We start from the raw sequence: 15,049 nt of genomic DNA, 5'->3' as shown, positions 1-15,049 counted from the left end.
AACTGACCAAGTTGTAATCGTGGGATGGGAGAAGAAATTGGCCGAGACTCCATGTTTGTCGGCATACATCCAGTGGAATTGGTTTGCCGATTCGAAAATTTCCTGTTGTTAGGGGTTCTAATGACATGGGATCCTCCGACATTGAGGAAATTGGTCTTGAGTTTAGTATTTCTTCGATTTGAATCAAGACGGTTTCTAATTCTTTATGTGAAAGTAGGGCGGATCCAATTGCTCTTCTCAAGTGAGTTTTCACTGTTTTTACCAATCTTTCCCATGCTCCCGCTTGGTGAGGTGTATATGGTGGTATAAAAGTTCATCCTACTCCTTTTGCTGTCAGCTCTTTTAGAAATTTTCCCGTTTGTTTGAAGGCCTTCGCATTATCCGCATTTTCCATATTATTCCTAGCAACGAATCTCGATATGGCTCTAAGGCTTTCATCCGTATTAAGTCTTTCAGTTAGCTCTAAATGAATTGCTCGCGTGGTCACACATGTTAACCCCTCAACTCCTGTGTACTGAACCGGAAAGGCAGCTTTTTATCTTAAAGGACCTTCGCTGAAGCTGCCATCTTTAGCAAAAGAGGGTACAGGAGTAAAAATCACAAATGCTTAACCGGTTGTCAAAACGTGACCCTGCCTTTCTAGAACTCGAACCAAGGGTTGCATCAAGACACGTTCTTGATCTTTGATTGCTCGGCAGTACCTTCTGTTTTGCTCGAGTTGAGAACCCTAAGTGAGGTCCTTCGAGCTAAATAGCTGATTCGTATGAAAAGCATAGTGACGAAAATGTCGACCTAGGAGCTCCCGGGTTAACAACATGATGTACCTTTTTTCTATCCCATTACCTTCCCCATGTTTTTGTTTTACAAAAAGTGGTCAAGTGGACCTGCGTAATCTTGGCTAGTAGTGGTGAAAGGAGTTGCGCATACGACACGAGGTGCTGGGAGTTGGGAAATCGGAGGGTACGTTTGACTAAGACGATCCTTAGAGCATTTTGGACAATGGTGTATTGCCTTACGTAAGGTTCGTTTTCATCCTAAAATCCAAACAGTTTGTCTCAGGTGTCCTTGCAATTGGTCAAAGCTGCAACATGATAATTGAACATGCACGAATTGAATGTACAGATGTACCATGGGTGGTGTGCCAGGGGGGATGGGCAACTCTTGAATTGGATTGTCTAATAAAGTTATTCGCCCTTTCATACAGATTAAACCCTGTTGATTGTTGACAGGGATAAATTTGGCCAAGGGACGACTGGGCGCAAATAAAGGCTTTTTATAATAAGATTTGATAACGACGGCCATGTTTTTTGTTGAACCTCTTTCATCCATATTACGTTGGCTTGTGCGAGGTGTTCTGTTGTCCATGGTGGAGAGGAATTAAAAGGACGCAATTTTTTTATGCTCGAAACAAATCGGTTCGATTCCTACTCTTTCATTTTCAACCTGATCTATGTCCAGATTTCCCAAAAGGATTTCGTCTTGGTTTTGTTAGGCAAAAGCACAGACCCTGTCATTGTTGCTCTTGGATGACGCCTGATTGGTTTTTAACTCTGCAGAGGCCTCCTGAGGGGCTGGGGGTAAACCAATTAGGGGTTTAGGATACCAGTTTGGTTTGTGTAAAGTAAGTTGGACCCTTTTTCCAGTGTTCATGGCCGTGGCGTTAACCAATCCTCTCGAAGGAGTGTCTGCTGGATTATCTTTGATGGCAATGTAATGCCATTGCTTACAGCTTGTGTGGTTTGTGATCTCTTTTACGCGATTGGATGTAATAGTTTTGAGGTAGGCTGAATCAGTGTTAATCCAATCCAATGCAATCATTGAGTTGGTATAGAAATGAGCGCTTTTTACGTTCTTCATGGTAGATGTGATTTTTTTTTGGACAAACCAACACCTATTCGGCAAGCCATAAGCTCCAATTACGGAAGGGTAAGTGATATTGTGGGGGGTACACGAGCTTTTGCCATTAACAGGGTGACTACGACCTTTTTGTTGCTTACGTAGCACACGTACACACAAGTTGCGTAAGCTTTTTGAGGGAAAAACCTTCAAACAAACCGCCCTCAAACTTGGCCCATAATAGGGGGATCAGCGGCTAGTACTCCTCGGCTTCCCGCATAGAGTCCTATCACCGCTTCCGCCATAGAATCTCCACTTTGGGCACCATTCACTATGCACTTTTACTCGACTTATCGTGATTCCGTAAAACGTCAAACAGTATTAGTATTTTCTGAACAATAATTTTACACTTCCACACAAGAGGACTTTCTGCCCTTTGTCAAAGTCAAAGGTGCTTTCTTGCTCCAAAGGGGAGACTTAATTAAGTATTAACTTGTATTACGGTTCACTTCATCATTTCAACTCTTTTTGATTGCTCTGGGCACTGTTTTTTATACTTTGGTGGGACAAGCCAGTATGAAACAGGCTGTAATATACGTGACCCATGAATGGGTTAAAAGCAGAGTTTTGAATTGAAAGTAAGTGGCTTCTTTTGAGTGGGTTCGTTGTCAGATGACAAGCTATTTTACTAGTGAGCTTACCGTCTTCATAAATCAGGGTCTTGGGCGAACCTTTACACTTACGCTCTATTTTAACGGTCATCCATCACTAACCAAACTTTCTCAATAACCACAGGTGTTGTCGATAGTGCTGCCAGGTCTGTCGTGGACGAGAATGCCAAGTGAAGCTCCTGAAATTATGAAAAAATGTCAATAATATAGACAAAAATGCCGATTTAATACAGCATTATAGCACAAACTTCAAATTTGTTACAGCCTTTGTTCTCGACTTGCAGGGAAATGTGAACACAAAGAATGGCGTCCAACATCTTGAGGCCCATGCATGAGATTGCCCACTACTGATGTGATCAATCTTACGTCAAGGGAATGAACATTTCCTGACCCAAAAAATCCAGATTGGATCAAACTAGGCAGTACTGGTTTGAAAGTTTGAGGCGCAGGCAGATTGATCACATTGGTATTGCCCACCACCTTGTACTTTCGACACGGGGCCATGATGGAGAAGTGAAAGCGTCCAAGACGACTTCTTGTAGTTGTAGTTGTTGGCAAGCACAATCGTTTCTAGAGCTAGAGAAATATATAGCTTAACTTCAAATTTCAAACTCAAGATTCAAGATGGCTGGAAAATTTGATCCCATTACTAAAAGCACCAACGAATTCCCTCGTAAGGTAAACAATTACGTTTGAGCAAAAAGCAACCCTGGTTATGCGGAAGGAAAATCAGGGTTAACTTTTGAAGCTTGCAAGCGGGTTTCTGACATTTCACCAGAAATGTTACCTGGCTTTCAAAATGTAAATTGGTAGCCCTGGTCACAACCTCCCGTGATTATTCGTTTGATGTCCATCAGCATCAGTAGCATCATGATCAATGGTATGCAGTAATGTATTATGTCATCCATGTTCTCAACCCACCTGAGGATGTTGTTGTTATTCCAAATGTGTGACAACAGGTCCAACTAGCAGCCTCTGATCACTTATTCTCCCTCCTCGTCCTGTTTCATTCTAGTTTGCATTTGAAACAATCGGCCGAGCATGCTGAATCACAGTCTCCGCAGCCTCGCCACGGGTCTTCGGGCGGGTCTAGCCTCGGGCGTCAGAGGTCGTCGTGGTCTCAGTTTGAGCGCAGTTCATGCCGACGAGGCCGTTCATTTAGGTTCGGATGTGACTCCCCGACCCAAACCCTGGTTTCGCGCCCCGGTCACGTTGATCCCGGGGGATGGCGTGGGACCCGAAATCGCCGATGCTATTCGGGACGTGTTCAAAGCGGGCGGCGTGCCCGTGGATTTCGAGACCTTTTTCCTGAGTGAAATTAATCAAGCCTCGAGCGCCTCACTCCAAACCGTGTGCGAGTCGGTAGTCAAGAACCAGGTGTGTCTCATGGGCCACCTGGCCACGCCCGAGTTCTCGCGCACCGGCAGTTTAGACTCACTAGGCATGAAATTTCGACGCGAGCTCGATTTGTTTGCCAACGTGGTGCGGGTCAAGAATCGACAGGGAATTCCCACGCGACACAACAACGTCGACTTGGTCATAATCCGCGAGCAAATTGAGGGCGAATGTAAGTTCAATGGAAAGGCTTCATCCGGGCTTGTCCAATCGTTACCGCCGAAGTTATAATATTTCATTTCTGGCTTGCAGATTCGGCCTTGGAACACGAAAGCATTCCCGGTGTGATCGAGTGCTTAAAGATTGTCACGGAGAAACGTTCACGGCGAATCGCCAAGTTTGCTTTCGACTTTGCCGTTCGGCACGGCCGAAACCGAGTTACGGCTATCCACAAAGCCAACATCATGAAATTGGGAGATGGCCTATTCTTGAAGAGTTGCCAGGAGGTGGCTCGTCTGTATCCTAATATCGAATTCGAGACTATGATCGTGGACAATTGCACAATGCAACTAGTCTCGAACCCCCATCAGTTCGATGTTATGGTCATGCCCAATCTCTACGGCGACATTCTAACAAATCTGGCTTCTGGTTTGGTGGGTGGAGCTGGCGTGGTCGCTGGGGAGAGTTTTTCCTCGGACATTGCTTGCTTTGAGCCCGCAACGCGGCACATGTTCTCGTTGGCGGCGGGTAAGAACCTGGCCAACCCCACGGGCATGCTCTACGCTTCAGCCAATTTGTTGAGCCATCTGAATCTACCATTCCACAGCCAGATGATCAAATCCGCGGTGGATCGTGTGTTGCGTAGTGGCAAGCACAAAACCAAGGACGTTGGAGGTCACACTACCACGAAAGAATTCGTGAATGCCATTATCAAGCATTTAGAAACCTAACTTGGATCATATCGTCACATCGTCTCTCATTCCTTACTTCAATTCCATGTTAAGAGCAAGTCTACCAGGCAGTTGTGTGAATGCATTCAAACGAATTGATATAAATTTCCGGACAATACACCTCTGGATTTCTTCGGGCTTAGAAGTTAACGATATAATTTTCTCTTTCATCTTGATCTGAAATTCAGAAAGGCTTTAGGACGGCATTGGGAACAAATTCGAACTGGCGTGAATCCGGATCCTCAGGTAGCTAGTTGTTCATCAGTGAGTGTAAGTGACAGGGCTTCATAAGCTACTGCTTGGTTCTCTTGCATTGTTGCCCACCATTGGCCTCTTCGGCGGGTCGTTTGAACAGGGCAGACACTCCACTACGAGTTTTCGAGGCAATCGAGGTTGCTGGCTCGCGGTTCACGTTGGGTCTCATCAACGCTTCAGCTTTGAGCTGAATTTCTTTATCGGCTAGCCAGGGATGAACCAGAGCTTCAGCAGCACCCAATCGCTTCTTTGGGTCCACCGTCATGAGCTGGGTGACTAAATCAATGGCCTCAGGTGAAATTGATGCCCATTGGGACTCGGGAAACGAATAGTCACCATCGGTGACCTGCTGAACCAGAGATTTCTTCGGGTGCATCGGATTGAATGGCGGACAACCGCAGAGAAGAATGTATAAAATGACACCCAGAGACCACATATCCACTTTGTGATCGTATATTCCGCTTCCTCGGACACGGGAAAAGAGCACTTCCGGGGCCAGGTACTGGGGTGTGCCGCAAAAGGTCTTGAGATGGGTGGTAAAGTCTACGAACTTGGATAGGCCCAGATCTGTGATCTTGATCAAAGGTCGAGATTCATCATCCGACACCAAGAGAATGTTTTCTAAGGACAGAAAGAGAGAAAACAAGGCCAGTCAAGATCATGAGGTTATGACCCTTTTTCGGTTGAGTCGATCATTGAGGATGAGGGTACGCTTGCTTACCAGGTTTGAGATCTCGATGGGCAATGTTTTTCGAGTGCATGAACTCGACGGCTGACACAATTTGGTAGAAATACAGTTTGGCCTCGTTTTCTTGGAACCGAGTCTTTTCAATGATCTTATCGAAGAGCTCACCCCCATCGGCCAACTCTAGAATGATGTAGAGCGTGTCCGGGGTTTCGATGGCGTCCTCCAAGCGTATCACACAGGGATGCTCAATGGCTCGCAGCATTTTAACCTCGTTGAGGACGTTGCCTTTGTTGGAACTGGGCAAAAGGGCCACCTCTTTCTTCTTGATGATCTTAATGGCCACTTGAGTGGAATCTTCTTTCCTCACCCCTAACATGACGGTACCACAAGCCCCTTTACCTAGTTCTTGGGCCACGGTATATTTTTGAGTCAATTCGATCGGATATTGGTCCTGATTGGAGTGCATGTAGATGAAGTGAATGGCCTTGGGTTCAGTCACGCCAATTTTATCGTTGTGACTTAATAGAACACGTTTGGACCTGCCCACCAAGGTGCGGTTAACATAGGTGCCATTGGAGCTGCGATCCTCTAAGAACACGCCGATCTTGTCCTTAATGAGCGCGAATTGGACCTTGGAAATGGCATCAAAGTGCTTGAAACGCACCTGACCAGTCTGGGGGAGGATCCGATGGTTGGCCTTCACACTTCGACCCACGGTAAAGGACTCCAATACCAGCTCGATCATGGGACCCTTGGGCTTGTAAGGCAACAAATATCCGTACACCTTATCCGAAGGAAGAAAAAAAATGCGTCCATCAGTCTCAAGCTTATGTGTTAAGCGGATTAAGTATGGGCCATGGGCGGCCATGGACGACAGAAATCGGCCGCAAATGCATGAATCATAAATTTATAGTTGTCTTGAACATTACTAGTGGATCGGCCCACATTGGCTCTCCCTTCAAACTTCAACCTCCTGAACCTAAATTGATCCCACCCAAGATGCAAGTACACCGTCCCCGCCGCCCTTCATCTAGGGCCGGAAAGATCGACCTCAAGGGTGGCCTGCCTGCCTGCCTGTCCAACGGACAATGAATGGGCCAGCCACTCAGCCATCCATCCATCCATTTTTCGGCAAAATTACCTCCGCTCGCTCGCCCGCCCTTAGCCCGTCCACTCATTCCTCCATACACACCATACACACCAACACACACACGTTAAAACTCATGATGGTTTCTATGGGGCCAGCGGGCCGGCCGGGCCAGCTCAGAGGTGACCGCCCGTCCGTTTGAGGTCCTTTAAATTCGTTCACGGGTCCGGCCGGGAAAAATCCTCGGCCACTCTCAAGACGGCCACAATTTTCTACGTTTTCTACCCTTCAGGGCGGGGCCATCGAGACCCTGGATAGGTTGGACCGGGTAATCATCATAATCCCGATTGTGTGTGTGATGCTCAAGTACCTTCTAGCGCTGGGGATCAATGGGGGCCCCAGCCTGGGGCCTGGATCACGATTGTACTCTACCCAGGTCCCCGTTGAAAGAATTTGAAGCCCTCTCTAGTTTAAACATAACCTGTTAGGCTGATCCTAAGGGTGAATGTTCATGACTCCTGGCTCTCACCTACTGGTCACTCTGGTAGTGGGCTCGTGTAGAAAATCACAGCAGATCTGTGAGAACTGAGAAAATCCCCAAATCCACCACTTGGATTGATCGACTGACTGACCACAGACAGGCACAGAGAGGCCAAACACATAGACGGTATATGCATGCAGGCATGCATGCTTGCTTGCTCTACTCACATGGGCATTCAAGGCGACTAGGTAGGTCTCAACTAGAAGTTTGAGTGCGCCTTTATGAGTGAATCTGGGGAATGCCATCATCATCGACCCGAATCCAGGAGAGAAGGGGGACAAACTTCATTGCCTTGTGGGTGTGGGTGTTAGTGGAGGAGAGCGAATGAGTGAGTGAGTGAGTGAACGCCTCCCTCCCTCCCTGCCTGCCCATGTCAATCTTGGGTTGGCAAGTTCGGTAATCAGGTCGTTGTGTTAACCCAAAATGAACAACAAACTAAGGTTGCGTGATTTTTGTAATTAAGTTGCGCAACGGCCCATCCTACGTCATTCATAGCACAAATGCCAAGAGATAAAATGCAAGCCGTTTGAATGCATAATGGCAAAGCTCCGGATTGGCTGCCCTTATCAGATTGGGACGGACACCAACCAACAGTCGGTCATCGGACTGACATTGACCACCCGTCACCAGATTCATATCAATCCCCTCTCATCAGTTTCATACCAATCATCCACAATTGGATGGACACCCATCACCCAATCTGGTCCAAGGATGTGTATCAATCCGATGACGGGTGGTTGATGTCCATCCCAATCTGATATGGCGGCCAATCCGGAGCTTTGCCTTTATGTATTCAAAAGGCTTGCATTTTCTCTCTTGGCATTTGTGCTATGAATGACGTAGGATGGGCCGTTGCGCAACTTAATTACAAAAATCACGCAACCTTAGTTTGTTGTTCATTTTGGGCTAACACAACGACCTGATTACCGCAAGTTCAGCCAGCAGAACGCCCATCTTTTCATCCAGTCCGCCGGTCAGTGAGTGAGTGAGTGAGTCAGGGTTGAGAGTGGAATACGCTCGAAGGCGGGTGGGTCATGTCGAATCAGTACTACTTTGTGATCGTGGGTCAGGGCGACAATCCCGTGTTCGAGATGGAGTTCAGCGCCCCGGGCAAGGAGTTCCGCAAAGACGATCACCGCCATTTGAACCAATTCATCGCCCATGCCGCCCTTGATCTGGTCGACGAGCACATGCTCCGCACGCCCAACATGTACCTCAAGATGGTGGACAAATTCAATGAATGGTAAATCCCTCGCTAAAGCTTAATTAGCTTAGCATTCGCCCTGAACCCAGGAGTCTGGCCTCTTCTTCATGTATTTATGTGGCTTGCTGTAGGTTCGTTTCCGCCTTTGTCACGGCATCCCGTCAACGTTTCGTCATGCTGCACGACGTCAAGAATGAGGATGGGATCAAGAACTTCTTTTCCGAGATGTACGAGGTCAGTGCGTCCATCGGGACCCAAATTCCTGATCACTCCTTCACTTGAAAACCTTAATCCATGACTATTTTTCCACAGACTTACATCAAATGGGTGATGAATCCCTTCTACGAGCTGAACTCGCCCATCAAGTCGCAAGCCTTCGAAAAAAAAGCCCAGTTGTATGGTCGGAAATTTCTGACCGGATAAACTGTCGACTGGGCCGCTCATGGACCCATCCGTCCAAGTCCACCCGCCGGCCAACCCATTACCCGAGCACAGTCCAGGTCCCACCCCATCGCGCGCCGTTTACGGGTTCGTGTGCCACTTATTGGGCTGTTTGGCCGGCATCTTGTATCTGATTTGGGCCCTACTGCCCGAGGATGTGTTGATTGCATTGGGCTTGGGGTTTTTGCCGCAGAAATATTGGGCCGTAGCCGTTCCGATATACATCAGTGTGCTCTTTACCGCATTCGTCTTTGTGATCTACCCGAGCTTGGGACTGTGCGCCGTGCCTCCACCGGGTGATTCGCGGCATTGGACGGACCCGTATGCTATTTATCGTCCCTCAAACTCCGGCGATCCAGACGGACGCATTCCTTCCATTGGCGATCTTCGTTGGGACGACGTACCCGAGCATTTAAAATGACTCCCATATCGGCCTCTGATTTGAGCCGTTGGCTCACCCATCCCGATCTGATTGAGCTCGAGGATTGGGCGCAATTAGTAGCCCGAGTAAAAGAATTGGGCGTGGGCGAAGCAACCTTAGACGCTATTCGGTGTCTTCGCAATTGTGCTGCGGTGAATTCGGAACAAAAACGCTTGATGGTTGAAGACCACATTCTCCTGAATACAGTCATTCGCATTGTGACCGACTTTGACCTCGAAGTGAAGCGATCTGAACCATCTTGGATCCTAGTGCGCGTTTCGTTGCAGTTTCTGCATAATGTCTTGGTGAATGAATCGTGTGCAGTTTTGGTGCCTCATTTAAGCGCATTGAGTCGATTGTTAGGTGCCACAGACATCAAGACCGTCAATTTTACCGCTAGTGTAATAGGCCATGTTGTTAAGAATGATGCGAATGAGCTAGCTGCTGAACATTGGGCACTCTTGTTAGAGGCCGTGTCAATTGAGTCCAATTTTGCTCTCTTGAGCATTAACGCTGCTTTGAGGCACGATGCACTGGCCATTCTGAATTGTTACGAAGACTTTAATCTCGATCAGAGGTGCATTTTGCTGGACATCATCATCGAGAACAAGACGAATTCTTGCTCCAATGAGAGCGTGATTGATCTCGTGCGTTCTCGATTCAAGCAACAGTCTACACTGATTCTCACCACCATGAAGGCTTCCAATCAACCCCTAGAGCCTTCAGAAGTGACCCGATTGCTTCAAATTCTAATCATGGTGTCGTCCAAGGAGTCCACCAAGAACTTGGTGCAAGGCGACAAGAGTCTTCTCATTGATACCTTGTACCTTCTTCGCATGATCCACGATTTGGGCAAACAGGATCCCAACTCCCCTTTTGCTCCGGTTCGTAAAGTTTCGGACGAAAATGGGAAGCTGTCGTTGGGAACGGATCCCGCGTTTGGATTCAAACGAGACCTAGTCCGACTTTTAGGCAATCTTTGTTGGGAGCACAAGGGCAATCAAGATGAGGTTAGGGAGTTGGATGGGATCGCCCTCATCTTGGATTGCACCTCTATCGACGAACGAAATGAGTTCATCAAAGAGTGGGCTTTATTCGCTTTGCGAAATCTGTGTTCTGACAACGCCGAGAACCAAGCCTTCCTCAGTCAAGTGGATCGAAACGGACCAATTCAGACAGATTTAGAAAAAGAGCTCGGGATCAAATTGAAATTGTGATCACTGTAATAATATTTTGAGAGGAGTTCTCCAATACTTACTACAATTTTTATTCTGCACTCATTCATTCATTCATTCANACAATTTTTATTCTGCACTCATTCATTCATTCATTCATTCATTCATTCATTGCACATTACGCTGACGCGAATGACCAGATTATCCTCATTAGACACGAATCCCCCTGAATAAAGGCCATTCACTCGAACAAACTCGCCGAACCCAAACCCGAAATGATTTCGCTCTGCGTTCACCGTGCGCTCAAAGGCCTTCATCTTTTGGGCGGTGACCATGGTCTCTGAAAAATCCTCCTTATGGATCCGGTCCTCTTGCAAGTTGAGGATGGTCATTGTGATGCTGCCGGAAAAGGGCCAATGAAGCGTGTCGTCGTTTTCCCCTCGCATTACATGGACATAGAGCCCAAGATGTTCTTCGCCATTAACCAAGGTCACATTGCTTCTCAAACACAACTTGTAGCCAAAGGGAGAGGTGTAGAAACCCCGCGAGTAAAGAACTAACGAATGGGCTTGGCGCATTTTTTCGTGGAAATCCGAAAAATTCTTGATGCGCCAAAGGTAATTGCCATTACAATATCGGCCCATCTCCTCCATACGAGACTCCTCCTTGAGATTAACCGCACTTGCCAAGCGTTGAGTGAGTTGCTCGTTAGCTATTTCTAATTGGCAGTTTCTTTGTTCCAACTGGACCACACGCTGAAACACATCTTTCAAAAGCTTCTGGATGGCTTGAAAATTCGATCCGGAAAGTCTCATTTCGGTCGATCTCATCAGGGGCTCATCGCCGGGTAGACTCTCGGGGCCAGAGTTTTCATTGATCTTGGCTTCGACCACTTGCTGGTCGCACACGACGGAACTGCTTTGAATCTGGTGAAGTTTCATGAGCTTATCACAAAGGAGTTGCATGTGAAGTTGAGTCTGACCCTGAACGTGGCCCTGCAGATTTTTTCTCAGGATTCGCTCCGAGCACCCGGCGGATGTGAAAGGGCAGGCTATGGCGGCATTGGGACAGATCAGATTCTTAGGGTCGTGTTGTTCCGAAATCTCATCCACCGTTTCGCCACATGAAGGGCATGTGAGGCTTTCTTCGTGAATTGACACGGGTCGAGGTGGGCTTTGAAGCGGATGAAGAGACTGGTCTTGCTCTTTCTTGAAAGAACACCGCTCAACATGAATGGACGCATCCGCTAGGCGTGTCACGTTGGTGCAGCCTTGATCCGCTCTGGGACATTTCACTAGAAGCTGGAGGATTTCTCTGTGGGCCATGGCATCCGGAAAGATGTCCCCTGAAATAACCAGCGCCCGTGGGAATGAGTGAGCAATGTCACCGCTAAGGATCGTGTTTTCTTACCTTCGCCGAGGCTGCAATTGTCTTTGGGACACGTTCGACCTTCATTGAGCCAAGTGATAATACAAGAATAACAAAATCGATGACCGCAACTTGTCTGATGCGGATTTCTTTGGCATAGGAGACAAATGGGACACTCGTACTTGCGGTCCAGATCCTCAACAAAGTCGAAATCGTATCCACCCTGGAAATAATGCCGACCACGATGAATGATGTTGATTTTTTCATGCTGTCCACTCGGCTCAACGGAAGATGACGTTGAGGCCATTGGGGACGCCATCAGCCTCTATCTTAATCACAGTTCTTGGAATTCGACCCAGTCTATCCAGATTATTAGTAGAGTGGAGTGGGGGGGGGTGGAGGGTTCAAAAGACCCAATCGTTGTGTTCAAGGATGATGCCAGCCAGGTATGACATTCGTACTCGAGTTGGTTTCAGGTGTTTCTCCACACTCGCATGTTGCTGCTCCTGCCCAGCGAGAACGAGCATGTGGACGAAACATTGATACGGGGATTGACTTTGGGATATGCATAATCCATTGACCATAGATNGGGGGTGGAGGGTTCAAAAGCCCCAATCGTTGTGTTCAAGGATGATGCCAGCCAGGTATGACATTCGTACTCGAGTTGGTTTCAGGTGTTTCTCCACACTCGCATGATTCATCATCGCCGCGCTTCTGGTCTGACTCGCATCATTGGGAAAGGCCCTCCACACAGATTGGGTTGAGAAGATATTGAAAACATTGCGTCGGTGAAAGAACACAGAGAACATCATGGATTGTTGTTGTGACAACATGAACCCTCTAAATCATGTTGCTGCTCCTGCCCAGCGAGAACGAGCATGTGGACGAAACATTGATACGGGGATTGACTTTGGGATATGCATAATCCATTGACCATAGATCGATGAGATCATATGTCTGGGCCAGAAAGTTCTCATTGGTAAATCAACACACCCTAATGCCGTGATGACCGTGTAATGAGTAATGATAGGATACTCGACTCTGTGAATCAAAATGCTACCGGCCATCATCCGACCCAAGGGCCCGCCTCGCTATCGGAGCGTGCTATTGGGTCATGGTCTCATGCCTAGCGATTTAATGCAGCGTTCCTTAGAGATCTGCGATCAAATCACGGACCTGAACGCCTTCACCTCGCTCCGAAAGTCCGACGACTTGAAGGCGGAAGCGAAAAAGGCCACTCGCCGTTGGCGTCAGGTGGAGAACAAGAGCCCCATTGACGGCATGACCATTGCCGTCAAGGACAATTTCTGTTGGGTCGGTCATCCCACCACGTGTGGTTCACGCATGTTGCAAGACTTCGTGCCCACTTATAATGCCACCGTGGTGCAAAAGCTAGTGAATGCCGGAGCCATTATCTTGGGCAAGACCAACATGGACGAGTTCGGTATGGGATCGGGTGGCACGGATTCAATATTTGGGCCCACCAAAAATTGGTGGCGATCAGGATTGGCGTATGAGGTGTCCAATTGGAATGACGAACGATTGCCAGGAATTGAAACGGGTCGGGTCGACTCCGGTGCGACCGACGATTGGTTCATTTCAGGCGGTAGCTCGGGGGGTTCGGCGGTGGCGGTGGCTTCCGGGGCGTGTTTTGCTAGTTTAGGTTCGGACACGGGAGGATCAGTACGTATTCCCGGTGCTTGGCACGGATTAGTGACCCTGAAACCCACTTATGGGAGTCTCTCCCGCCATGGACTGATCCCGTTGGTCAATAGCATGGATGTGCCAGGGGTTATGGCCAAGTCCGTTGAGGATGTTCAATTGGTATTCGGCGTGATTCGGGGCGTGGACCCCATGGACTCCACCACTGTGATTCCACCCTTCAAAGACGAGCCCCCCAAAAGTGTGGAGGGTCTCAAGATCGGAATTCCCCAAGAGTATCATTGTGATGGCATGTCAGAGGAGGTCTTGCAAACGTGGAGTGATGTGGCTGACGTGTTAGAGAATGCTGGGGCTCAAGTGAAACAGGTGTCGTTGCCTCATACGCCCTATTCTATTGTCTGTTACTCGGTATTAAATCCGAGCGAAGTGTCGAGCAATATGGCTCGCTACGATGGCCTCGAATATGGTTTACGAACCGAACAAAACCGTTCCACCGAAGCGCTTTTTGCCGAAAATCGTCATTTGGGTTTCAACGAAGTAGTCCGAGGACGAATCCTGAGCGGCAATTATTTCTTACTCAAGGAGAACTACCAAGAGTTCTTTGGACAGGCCCTGAAAGTTCGCCGCCTCGTTCAAAGGGACTTTGTCAATGTTTGGAGTGACGATGTGGATCTCCTCCTTACCCCGGTCACCTTGACGACCTCTCCGACCTTTCGGGAGTTCTCAAGTTTGGACAACCGCACTCAAACCACCAAACAAGATCATTGCACTCAGCCTGCGAATTTGGCGGGCTTGCCCGCATTGACTATACCCGTGAAGCTGTCAGAGAGCTCAAGTTTGCCTTTGAGTGTTCAATTGATAGGTCCGCGATTCAGTGAAGACACTCTGTTCAATTTGGGCACTTGGTTGGAGAAGCATCTACAATTTCCCAATTTTGGCCTAACCTCTATGAGAATTGAAAAGGAAATTACTGGTAATGACCGACGACGCAAATAGAGAGTTCAATAACCATCGTTAAATATTCGTTGAAAAGATTGTTTGATGGGACTATTTCTCAATTCCCCAGATTCACTATGGACATGACTAATCTGAAAGCTTTTTCCCGGATGACTTGACATGACGGATGAAAGAATCCGTCATCCTGTCGACCAACTATCTTAATTTCCGAGAGCTTTTGTCATATTGAAGTTGAACGTGTACTTGGCGATTCTCGGCTGAATACCCTAAGAAGCCTTAATCTACAAGGGAAATGACCAATCCATAAATGAAGCAACTAATCTTCGACTTCTATCAGATGTAACACACGTAACAAGGTGCTAGGATGTAGCAAAAGAATCCGAAAGTGTCCGCCAGAGGAAAAAAAAACAGCCTGATGAGGATGCACAATTGCAGGTGTCAATTGGCGCTTGTATCTG

General features: G+C 47.7%; 6 protein-coding genes across 10 annotated transcripts; 4 read left to right on the top strand and 2 right to left on the bottom strand.

The window, feature by feature from the left end:
* The first annotated feature begins 3,369 nt into the window (after window positions 1-3,369).
* Window positions 3,370-4,910, top strand: LOC131889652 (isocitrate dehydrogenase [NAD] subunit beta, mitochondrial-like). Its single transcript, XM_059238796.1, has 3 exons — window positions 3,370-3,387; window positions 3,523-4,074; window positions 4,155-4,910. The coding sequence occupies exons 2-3, from the start codon at window positions 3,549-3,551 to the stop codon at window positions 4,790-4,792; spliced, it is 1,164 nt and encodes a 387-aa protein (XP_059094779.1). The 5' UTR covers window positions 3,370-3,387; window positions 3,523-3,548; the 3' UTR covers window positions 4,793-4,910.
* Window positions 4,542-6,519, bottom strand: LOC131889649 (myosin light chain kinase A-like; the record flags this gene model as incomplete). The annotated part of the gene is given in 2 exon segments (XM_059238792.1): window positions 4,542-5,668; window positions 5,769-6,519. Coding segments are annotated over 2 exon segments (1,335 nt in total), but the record flags the coding sequence as incomplete, so codon positions are not given.
* Window positions 6,520-7,372: 853 nt separating this feature from the next.
* Window positions 7,373-9,136, top strand: LOC131889653 (trafficking protein particle complex subunit 2-like). Of its 5 annotated transcripts, none has more exons than XM_059238801.1 (4): window positions 7,373-7,759; window positions 8,309-8,606; window positions 8,699-8,801; window positions 8,880-9,136. In XM_059238801.1, exons 2-4 carry the CDS (start codon window positions 8,398-8,400, stop codon window positions 8,988-8,990), a joined length of 423 nt encoding a protein of 140 aa, XP_059094784.1. In that variant the 5' UTR covers window positions 7,373-7,759; window positions 8,309-8,397; the 3' UTR covers window positions 8,991-9,136. The 5 variants fall into 5 exon arrangements, with proteins under 5 accessions (XP_059094784.1, XP_059094780.1, XP_059094781.1 ...); XM_059238797.1 differs by having other exon boundaries at window positions 8,302-8,606; XM_059238798.1 differs by having other exon boundaries at window positions 8,297-8,606.
* Window positions 9,137-9,278: 142 nt separating this feature from the next.
* LOC131889651 (ataxin-10-like) lies at window positions 9,279-10,705 on the top strand. Its single transcript, XM_059238795.1, has one exon. It carries the CDS (start codon window positions 9,426-9,428, stop codon window positions 10,644-10,646), a length of 1,221 nt encoding a protein of 406 aa, XP_059094778.1. The 5' UTR covers window positions 9,279-9,425; the 3' UTR covers window positions 10,647-10,705.
* A 27-nt stretch (window positions 10,706-10,732) lies between these two features.
* LOC131889650 (TNF receptor-associated factor 6-like) lies at window positions 10,733-12,436 on the bottom strand. The gene is made up of 2 exons (XM_059238793.1): window positions 12,015-12,436; window positions 10,733-11,949 (listed from the first exon to the last, which is right to left on the bottom strand). The coding sequence occupies exons 1-2, from the start codon at window positions 12,289-12,291 to the stop codon at window positions 10,769-10,771; spliced, it is 1,458 nt and encodes a 485-aa protein (XP_059094776.1). The 5' UTR covers window positions 12,292-12,436; the 3' UTR covers window positions 10,733-10,768.
* Window positions 12,437-12,756: 320 nt separating this feature from the next.
* On the top strand, window positions 12,757-14,899 carry LOC131888873 (glutamyl-tRNA(Gln) amidotransferase subunit A, mitochondrial-like). Its single transcript, XM_059237818.1, has 2 exons — window positions 12,757-14,607; window positions 14,701-14,899. Exons 1-2 carry the CDS (start codon window positions 13,026-13,028, stop codon window positions 14,715-14,717), a joined length of 1,599 nt encoding a protein of 532 aa, XP_059093801.1. The 5' UTR covers window positions 12,757-13,025; the 3' UTR covers window positions 14,718-14,899.
* The last annotated feature ends 150 nt before the right edge of the window (window positions 14,900-15,049 follow it).

This window comes from Tigriopus californicus, chromosome 10, assembly GCF_007210705.1.
Source record: "Tigriopus californicus strain San Diego chromosome 10, Tcal_SD_v2.1, whole genome shotgun sequence".
In the NCBI taxonomy this organism is placed as follows: Eukaryota; Metazoa; Arthropoda; class Copepoda; order Harpacticoida; family Harpacticidae; genus Tigriopus; species Tigriopus californicus.
The sequence above is the reverse complement of the archived record's forward strand: the minus strand, read 5'-3'. Positions and strand labels throughout refer to the sequence as shown.

Bases quoted from the DNA above. Each gene is read 5' to 3' on its own strand.
- LOC131889650 (XM_059238793.1), bottom strand. From the start codon at position 12,291: ATGGCGTCCCCAATGGCCTCAACGTCATCTTCCGTTGAGCCGAGTGGA. The intron at 11,950-12,014 runs GTAAGAAAACAC...TGGTTATTTCAG, and splicing joins CAATTGCAGCCTCGGCGAAG to GGGACATCTTTCCGGATGCC.
- LOC131889651 (XM_059238795.1), top strand. From the start codon at position 9,426: ATGACTCCCATATCGGCCTCTGATTTGAGCCGTTGGCTCACCCATCCC.
- LOC131889652 (XM_059238796.1), top strand. From the start codon at position 3,549: ATGCTGAATCACAGTCTCCGCAGCCTCGCCACGGGTCTTCGGGCGGGT. The intron at 4,075-4,154 runs GTAAGTTCAATG...TCTGGCTTGCAG, and splicing joins CGAGCAAATTGAGGGCGAAT to ATTCGGCCTTGGAACACGAA.
- LOC131888873 (XM_059237818.1), top strand. From the start codon at position 13,026: ATGCTACCGGCCATCATCCGACCCAAGGGCCCGCCTCGCTATCGGAGC.
- LOC131889653 (XM_059238801.1), top strand. From the start codon at position 8,398: ATGTCGAATCAGTACTACTTTGTGATCGTGGGTCAGGGCGACAATCCC. The intron at 8,607-8,698 runs GTAAATCCCTCG...GGCTTGCTGTAG, and splicing joins GTGGACAAATTCAATGAATG to GTTCGTTTCCGCCTTTGTCA. The intron at 8,802-8,879 runs GTCAGTGCGTCC...ATTTTTCCACAG, and splicing joins TCTTTTCCGAGATGTACGAG to ACTTACATCAAATGGGTGAT.